The sequence below is a fragment of the Alligator sinensis genome, unplaced genomic scaffold (assembly GCF_000455745.1).
Source record: "Alligator sinensis unplaced genomic scaffold, ASM45574v1 scaffold147_1, whole genome shotgun sequence".
NCBI lineage: Eukaryota > Metazoa > Chordata > Crocodylia > Alligatoridae > Alligator > Alligator sinensis.
Genome location: NW_005841847.1, coordinates 3,245,169 through 3,254,927, shown reverse-complemented (window position 1 = coordinate 3,254,927; position 9,759 = coordinate 3,245,169). Strand labels below are relative to the sequence as shown.

The 9,759-nt window shown below is 42.1% G+C and overlaps 1 protein-coding gene across 7 annotated transcripts in view; it reads right to left on the bottom strand.

Annotated features, from left to right (window-relative positions):
* The window catches only part of IRAK4 (interleukin 1 receptor associated kinase 4), a 31,303-nt gene that overhangs the window by 21,130 nt on the left and 414 nt on the right, over nucleotides 1-9,759 (bottom strand). For 3 of the 7 annotated variants that reach the window (XM_025208440.1, XM_014521821.2, XM_006015927.3), the window contains exons 2-5: nucleotides 7,640-7,809; nucleotides 3,422-3,567; nucleotides 2,902-3,111; nucleotides 2,137-2,297 (exon numbers count right to left, since the gene is read on the bottom strand). In XM_025208440.1, the coding sequence (XP_025064225.1) occupies nucleotides 2,137-2,297; nucleotides 2,902-3,111; nucleotides 3,422-3,567; nucleotides 7,640-7,800 (678 nt within the window). In that variant the 5' untranslated portion in view covers nucleotides 7,801-7,809. Of the gene's footprint in view, nucleotides 1-2,136; nucleotides 2,298-2,901; nucleotides 3,112-3,421; nucleotides 3,568-6,005; nucleotides 6,110-7,639; nucleotides 7,810-8,348; nucleotides 8,397-9,759 lie in introns of those variants that run through there. The other 4 variants (XM_025208436.1, XM_014521826.2, XM_014521832.2 and 1 more) reach the window with 3 other exon arrangements.

Here is a 9,759-nt window from a genome sequence, read left to right as displayed (position 1 = left end):
CGGGTGTGGGGAGGGGACCATGGGGGGAACCCAGCCAGGCCCTATCCCTTGCCTTTTAATAAGACTGTTGATATTTGTACCCTTGATATTTATATTGGCATCCTCTTAGTAGAAAGCAGTCTAAATCAAAGTATGTCTGAAGAATTTATATAATACTTTCTATGACAAGATATAGGAATTAAAGCATCATTAATACTGAGCTCAAATGAAAACAAAGTAAATGATGGAACAATTTATATAATTATTTATATGAATCATAAAAATGCAAATTACTTAAATTAGTATATGTGTTTAAAACCATTCAAATGATTATTGATATTTATGATTTAGATCATTATAAGTTTTGTGTACTATAAATATTGATTCTTAAGTCTGACCTGAAAGATGGAGACTACTTTCTTATATTTGCAAAGGTGGGTGGGGAAAAGAGGGAGACTCCATTTTTGTTAAAAGTGTTGATTAACAAAATCCTTCCTCAAGAGCCCATGAAGGACTCCATATAACCCAAGCAAACCAAGCTGGTGGTTGGTTACATGCAACCTTGTAAGAATAAAATTCTTCCAATACTTCTGGCTGTACAGCTGCATGCTGTTCATCACTGCTGTATAGTATTCCCCTTGTTCTTGGAAATGCTAACTGAACCTATTTGGGATTTTCATTATGGAACAGTCTTTGTTTTTTTTAAGTTATGCATTATTCCCTAAACATACATCTTAAATTGTCATATCCCTGTCAACCAGCTATATCATCAAACTCCCTGGATGAAAAAAACCCCAAAAACAGAGCTTCAGAAATGTAATAAGGTTCAAGAAGGACACCCTTTTCACCTAAGTTTTACTCTATGTTAATAAACTGTGAATTGAGGGCCTGGCTCTGTCATTTTTCTAACCACAGGTCTCATTAAATTAAATGGGACAACACTGGTTAGATGGAGCAATGACTGTGCCTTGGCTAAAGGTTAAGTAATGGGAATGATGCATCCAATTCTGGCATTTAAACCTTAACATGGGATCTTTTATTCATAAAGATTATAAAGATACTGAAAAACAAGTGCATAATTAAAGGATTTTCTTTTTACTTTCAACTTAAGCTATATCCTCCCAAAAAGATAGTGTAATTAATGTTTGTCATTCATTGGTATTCCTCCATCAATGTATTCATTTATTTATTTTTACACACCACATGTGAATAGACGTGTTTTTAAAATTAAGTGAAAAAGTATATTTCCTTAGTAATCCTATCCTCATAATTTTGTTTTGAAGCAGGGATGTCCAACTAGCAGTCCACAGGGGTTGCCTACAAGTGGTTGCGTCTGGCCCCTGGTCTTCTGTTCAGCTGCTGTACTCCCTATTGCTCCAACTGCAACAGCCACCTGGGGGCTCTGCCTCCCTTCTCCAGCTCCAGCTTCCTGTCCCCTTCCCAGTACAGCATGGGGAGCACAGGGTGAATCTGTGGCCCTGTGAGTGTGCGGTGCAGTGGCAAGAAGCTGGGGATGGTATGCCCGTGCAGGCATGGTGGTGGTGGTGGGGAAGAGCCTGCATGGGCGCACAGTGTAGCAGTAGGGGTGTCTATGGTTTGCCGTGGTACAGCCCACATGACATGCAGCCCTTGCTAGTGTATGTGCAGTCTCCTGCCACTTGGAAGTTGAACAGTCCTATTTAACATTAAAAAATTATATCATAGTGTTACTACTCATTTACACAGTGAGTCTTCTTACATGGCCACTGTTCCAAATCATTGTCAGAACAAAGGTGACGAATACAACATGTTCAGAGACTTTCCAAATATAAAAATTTCAGTATATTAATCCATCTGACTATACGATCACAAATTTAACTGGTATAAAACTACAGAAACTACCAATTCTCAGGCTTCAGAAATTTCAGTCTATACCAGTTGGGGCCATAAAAAAATTCATTCCCACCAGTGGCATAAGTGCCAACAGGTGACTTCCAGTAATGTGGCAAAATAGCAGTGCCTTTTTAAAAAAACTTAATCTTAGAATTAATTCTTGTCTATCTACATTTTAAGTAGTGTCACATTCTGAAACACATATATTCACCTATAAAAAATGGGAGAATGGGTCCAATTAATAATAAGAGACTGATGATAGTGATAAAACTTAAAGCAACTTACAGCAGCAAGCTTTTTCACTGCCACAGTTCTTCCATTGATGCAGCCTTTGAACACAACTCCAAAGCCACCCTCTCCCAGTTTGTTACCTCCAGCTGATTCAGGTCGCTCATCGAAATTATTTGTAATACTTTCCAACTCATGAAACCAAAAACTGAGGAAATCTGAAATAAATATTTGCAACTTTAGATGAAGCTTGCATGTTTATCTTATATCAATGGTGCATCTTCCTGCCTTGGCTTTATTAGCAAACTGTTGTATAAATACTAGCTTTCTGAATTCTTAATTTTGAAGTCATTATGAATTTTAAGACAGAATTGTTCCTCTTTCTTAAAAGTTGCCAGAAGAAAGACAAGCAAAAAATTATAGCTTTGTTCATGAGTAGTGGCTGTTATGACTGCAAGTATTTTAAAATTCTGTAGTAACTGGTTTCTGCCATGCAAAATGCATCATAAAGAACGGGCCACAAAAAGCTGCTGCAAAACAGCCCACTATTAGCATCAGCACCAATACATTGTGCATAAGAATTAGAAGCTTCTGTATCCACTATACCATCTCAGTGGCCTCCCAAGTGTCAACATGGAGTGCTGACAGTTTGATTATCAGAAGTCACAATCCCTTCTCCAGGCAGAACAGGAAGTAGGATAGGGGACTTAAAAGGATGTGCAGAATTGACCTTTTGGCTGTTATAATACAGTCTTCTTATTTCACAGGGGATGGAAGCCAACAATTGAAGTTACATTTAATTATACCAAACTAAAAGCAGACCTTTGTCACTCAACTCTGGGCTGTTGTTCTCTTGATATAAGCAGGGAGGAGCTGAAGGTTGCTGCTCATTATCCTGAGCTAAAACAGGCTTTAAAGTTGTAACTTGTTTTTCCTGCACTGGCACTTGCTTCCCACATATAGGCATAGTTTCTTGTGAAGAAAAAGGTATTGTCGTTTGCCAGGTAATGTCATTTGCCACCTGAACATCATCTGTAAACAGAATTTTAAAATGTGACAAAAATAAGTTATGTAACATCAAAATTTAGTGCAGGTTGATAGATAAGCAAACTTCAACTACATACATCATGTTCTACAAGAATGTTTAAAAATTAGAGATACATTAAATAGCACTTATAAGATCCTAAGCAATTCCTTTTAATCTGTTCTATTAAAAATTCTCACTGCAGGTAACAAAGAAGAATTGAACTGAAAATTGTTAGACGTCATCGTTTCCATTCTCTTAATAGAATACGAATGAAGTTACAAAAGCAATGTATGCAAACTGAGCCAATGGCATTACCTGGAAGCAAAAGAGTGGCTGGTGCCAAGAGCTGATTCTTTATTAATATATCCACAAGATCACTAACTGTGCAGTTGGATGTTCCCCAGTCAAAAAGTAATTCCATGGTGGGGCTCTTTCCCATTTGTATTAATCCTTCAAATCTCCTTTGAAAAGACAAGTTAAAGCTACCTTGAATTTCTAAAAATAAGTGGTTTGCAAAGATAAAGCAGGGAAGAAGGGAAGGGGATTTTTTTCCATAGTATCCAAGAGAGGCTTGAGAAGTTATTTACATACAAGTTATTTCATGTTTTCCAAAATAGTATTTGGAATACTATTTTGAAAGTTTATATTCAAAGGGCTTTGCTGGAGGGTCTTTTTTGAAGACCTAGAGAAGCAGACGGAAAGACCACTCACCCTTAACTGAACATACGTGCTGAATCTTTAGTGTTTCTTACACACAAATACATTAAGAAAAATAAAAGTTTAGAACTGATTTTCATTCTGAATAAAAAAATCAGTCTACTGTCCCTCAGTTCAGTTCAATTCCTTTGGTCTTCCTTATATCAGAAGCCTACTGATTTTTCCAGTCATTCAGTCTTACAGGTAATGCAAAGTGACAAAACCTAATGAGGACAGAAAACCAATATAAACAAGATCATTCATACAATTCTTCTAAGCACCCAGTTATTGTGTAGGGGGGGAGGGGACTTAAGATATATTATCAAATGGAAACCAATTCATTTTTTTTCCAAAATTAACTTTGAGCTGTTTGAAAGGGACAGAACAGTGATCCTCAACCTTTCAGACTCCAGGTCCCATGCCATAACTTTTGTTAATTAATGGCACATCATTTAAAAAACGAATTTATTATAGTGTTTGCCTCCTGACACAGGGGACGGGTACAAGGAACAAGCACTTGCCTCCGCCCACAGGGACCAGGCACAGATGAGTCTCCACTCACATCTTTTTGGTGGCTGAGGGCAAGAGTGAGCACAGCACTCCTTGCTGTTCTAAGCACTCTTAAAAGGATCTTGTACCCCATGCTCCCTATTGAGAATCAACAAACTAGTTAATTTGGATTAAGTTGCACTAAGTTTCTACTTTATCTACTTCATTATTTTTAAAAACTCAGGATCTAGTCTTAAGAGATCACTAAAAGAAAAACAAAGCCCAAGATGCTATAAGCAATATTTTTAAACCCTTTCAGTAAAAACAACCTCATGTGCAGGCTCAAATCAACCCTTCAAGCTATGAGAGATTCACACAAATCATTTTCCTGAAGAGTCTAGTTTCAAGTTTCTAACACTACACCTAGCAGAGGCTGTTAAAGTACCAACACAATACAAAAAAACCATTTGGGGTGAGGAAGAGAGAAACTCTTTCTGGCAGATGCTAATGCAATGCCATCTAGAAGTTCATTTAAGGTATGACCCATAATGTAGAAACACTGAAAGGAACAGAATCTGAGAGGAGCCTGGGAGAAAAGCAGGGGGAGTGGGAGGGGGGGTAAGCAGAAAACCTAGTGTAAACTTAATCCTACATAAACTGTTTATCTAGCAGAAGTTGCTGTCACAGGTCTTAAGACCTGCAAAGCAAGGAATCTTCAAGGACTATTATACTGAGATGGCCAAACACTGTGGGCACATGGAACATTCAGAGAGAATTTATTTCAATGATGTGTATGTTACTTGTTATGTACTACTGTATTCCTGCAAGTGACAGAAAACACAAAAAAAAACGTGAGAAGTTTCATCCAGTGAGATAAGCTGCATATTAGTTTGTTCTCATTCAGAAGGCCAGACAATAAAGCTGACAGGTTTTAGAGAGACAGCCCTGATTTGAGGTAACTACAAACATAGAGGGACTCAGACCAGAACGCAGAGCTGACTAACTCACATCTGCACTTACCTGCACCTGTGTAATTGAGATACTGTCTAGCATAAAAAATAACAGTTTATATACATGCTAAGTTTCCCTCTGCAATACATTTGTCCTACTAAATAGTACCATGCTTTGTGAAAGCCAATAGGTTATCAATTAATTCTGTCACTCTCTCTGACAGGGAAAAGGATGCAAGGTACTGCATTAATGTCAGATATGCTAGGTATAATCACAGTGAACTAGAGGAGACTGCAGACTTAAAGCCCTACTCTCAAGGGGCAGGGATGAATTTTTGAAGATAAGGACTACAGTGCACACCTCGGAGGAAGCCACCAGTGTGTCAAAATTTAGTTTAATCCTGTCACAATTTGGGGGTATGTCCACCTAAAAATGAATTTATTGAAAGAGAGAGGGAAGGAAGAAGAAGACCTGTAGTATCTACTTGCCTTTGAAGTTATAATAATTTGTTCTAATATGAAACAAAAGAAAATGTGCCTGCACCAGAAGTCAAGAAAGCAAAAACACAGAGTAAGACTGGAGAAAATCCTGTATTTGGGAAAAATCACAAATTTGATAGAAAGAGGATTGAAATTACTTCAACTGAATGGTACTGTAACTGAAAAGATATATAATTTATAAGTTAGACTGTTGGCTCTCTATATCAAGTACATTATTTGAGAAGGGCAAATGACAACTAAAGTTGACAGATCTTTTTAGATACCTGTCTGGAATAAATGTTCTTGAAGAACTACAAATGGCCTCAGACATGTTTAAAGTCCAATCCTCTTGAACCAGAGTAGTCAGGGAGTCCATGGAGAAAATACACTGTCAGATTATCGCAATAAGACCAAAAATGTTATATGATTATTGATCAGAACAAGAAACATATGGCAATACTGCAGGTCTATTATATTTAGATCTCCAGCAACTCACTTGTAAAACTGTGAGCTTGTCTTAAATAAGAATACAGTACAATTGACAGGGAAAAGAAAAATATTTTGGTTAGTTTAAGACAATATTAGAAAAAGAGAAAGAACCTTGGACTGCTTATAGCTAACATTTTAAGTAAGTCTTTTGCTTTTATTAGTTCTTTAGACCAGGGGTTGGCAACCCTGGCACGTGTGCCAAGCATGGCACGCAAGACCATTTTCCTCAGCACGCGTTGGGGCTGGGGAGGCAGCAGCTGTTTGCAGCCTCCCAGCTACGGCCAGCCCAAGCTCTGGGTAGCTCAGGGGTGTCCAGCTGCAACCATCTCCTGCCTCTCCACACCAGCCCTGGCACCAGCTGCCTCCCAGCCCCAGCCCTGGCCCCCGGGAGGCAGCACATACTGGCAATGCTCCCCTTGCCGCTTCTGCAGAGAAGCATTGGAACCTGGTGCGGCACTGCACAGCGGGAGGCACAGAAAGCTGCCTGCTCCCAGCTCCCCACTGCCTTGCCACAATTTCCCCGCAAGCGGAGACAGCAGCATGGGGCACAACCCTGCATTGCTGCCCATGCTTCTCCCATGCATACAGGGGAAGCGGGGAGCTCGGAGCAGGCAGCTTTCTGCACCCCCCGCTGTGCCATGCCAGGTTCCAATGCTGCTTTGCAGAAGTGGCGGCGAGGGCAGCACAGCAGGGACCATTGCCGGTATGTGCTGTCTCCCCAGAGCTGGGTCTAGGGCTGGGAGGCAGCTGGAGCCAGGGCTGGGGCGGAGAGGCAGCAGATGTTTGCAGCTGGCCCAGGTTCTGGGTAGTTGCTGACAGCCACAGAGCGCAGGCTGAGGGACAGGGGCTGTGGGTGGAGGGCAAGGGGCAGCAGGGCTGGGGGGGCAGGGGCTTTGGGTGGGAGGCAAGGGTCATAAGAAAGGCTGGGCGGCAGGGGCTTTGGGTGGGGGGCAAGGGGCACAAGCAGGGCATTCTGCCATGTACCCCTGCCCACATTTTGTTTTTCTAGCATGCTGGCACTCCAGCACCTTCCAAGTTAGGCATTGTGGTGTTTTTCGATACTCCGGCCAAAAAACGTTGTCTAACCCTGCTGTAGACTAAATTCATCACCACTGTAACTTCATTAATATGACTGGAACCATTGCACCACAGCTCCTGCACCTGTTCCTTTCAGTCTCTTAATCCTAATTTATAATTTTTTCCTCATAATAACAGGGCAGGAGCTCTCTAACATAGTAACCTCCTGCAAGTGCCTGCAGACAAAAAGCAATTCAAATGAAAACTTGAAGTTTAAAATCTTGAGTGCATTTGAAATAGTAAATCTCTGATTATACTATGTTTTGGCTTATTAAAAACTAAATGTGATAAATCAAAAATGAAAGGAAGACTAAGCAGTCTCAGTGAATTTCTCATCATTTTCATATGATACCTAATATGCATTTGATTGTATCTGTTTTCACCAGAAGGGTTTTTTATGTCTACGGCAAGCTTCTTCCATCCTTCTTGTGGATCAAGGAAATCAGCCAGTTGCCTCATCAGTCCATAGCCAATGCAACGAACATATGTGGAAGGAGTTACCGATTTGCTCATCTTTGGTTCCTAAAAATACAATACATAATTTTAACAGATATTGTAAAAATATGCTTATAAATCAATAAAATATACATATTAGAAATTGTAATAGAACTATGACAGATATAAGGAATTAGACTTGCTTATCAAACATCTCAATTAATTTGTTTTTAAATCATCCCATAACTGGATTACTGCTTAGAATCATAGAAAATTAGGGCTGGAAGGGAACTTGTCCAACCCCCTGCTCAAAGCAGGATCATCCCCATCTATATCATCCCAGTCAAGGCTTGGTCTAGCTGGGTCTTAAAAACCTCCAAGGATGGAGATTTTTAACTCCTGTATCTAAGTCATTCCTCTCTATATCAAAATTATACCCTGAAGTCAACCATGAGTGGGCCCTGCCCCCACCTCGCCTTCTGGCTAGGTGCTGTATAAACATGAAGCATCCTGTGTTCTTTTTAGTTTCCAAGCCCCAGATCCCCAAACACAATGCACTGCAATTCCAACCATTATTTAATGCCTAAACTCCCCATGAATTCATAAATGGCTTTAAGGATTTGTACCTAAGTCCACGAGTCTTTCCAATATATCCCAGACTCCCTCACTCCAAGCTGGTTTCAGAGACAAGGAACCAAGTTCATTATACTGTTCATAACTACAAAATAACGTAGGGCAGAGAATCCCACACTGCAACCCAGTACCCATGGTCTAAACTCAGGTCCTTACCGTTGTTAAAAATGGACTTAATGAAGTTTATAATTCAATTACATTCAAGTGCAAGAGGTGGGTTTTTTTGCTTGTGGCATGTGGGGGTTTTGCTGGAGCAGCTCAGAGCCGCTCCTCGGCTGCATGCAGCTGGGAAAGGCCCCTGGGATAGGAGGTTGCTGACCTGGTGGATGTCCTACCTAATCTTCAGAACCAGAAAATCTCACTGCTAATTCTTTGGGTAATTTTATCTAATGTTAGGCTTCAAAGGCCATATGCAAATGAGCAGGAACATGCATTTTGCAGCGCCTCAAAGCCTTCTGAGGTGTCTCAAATGCATGTGGCACATGTTAATTTGTTCACCATGCTGCATATTTGCTGTGCAGTGGCAAAATTAGATTCTGGGAAATCCTGGTATCTTAAAAAATACCCAACAAAATCCCCCAAACGCACCAAAAACAAGAGATGCAGTGCACATGGCTGCAGCATGTGCGGCCCGACCCCAGAGCCTAGTTGGCCAGAGATACGCCCTGCCTGCTGGCCAGGCTACACACAGCTGGATCACCACTGCTGCAGCCCTGGGAGGCCCCCAGGTAAGGATGCTGGGGCCAGCCCAGGTGCTGGCCCCAGCCTTCCCTACCCCACCCGGGGCAATCTGCCATGCACCAGAGCATGCATGGGCAGGTGTGTGCACTGGGAACAAGCAGCAGTGGCACAAATGTGCTGCTGCTATTTGTCCCTGGGGAATGCACATTCCTGCGGCGGTTTAGGTTGGCTATTAGGAAATACTCTCTCACTGGGAGGGGGGTGGTAAAGCACTGGAGCAGGCTGCTCAGAGGGGGTGTGGAGTCTTCCTTCTCAAGACATGAGGCGACAAAGCCTGGGCTGGGATGATTTAGCTGGGGACGGTCCGCCTTTGAGCACGGGGTGGGAGGAGATGCCCCACTGAGGTCCCTTCCAACCTCACTTTCTACCATGCTAAAACAGGTGCATCCAGGGGGTTGTGTTTAAAAGGGGCAGCCTGGATGCTCCTGGGCCAAAGGGGCATAAGGCAGTGACAGACAGCAGCCCAAAGAGACCCGGGTGCCACCTTCCACCTGAGGCCCCGCGTCTGAGGAAGCAGCCGAGGGAGAGGAGAGAGACAGCCCCAGGCGCGCAGTGCCAGCGAGCAGGGGCAGGGTTTTTGTTTGCGGGACGCGGGGGGTGGCTGGAGCAGCCCGGAACCGCGGCTTGGAGCCGGGCAAGGCCCCGGGGCAGGAGGTGTCCGGG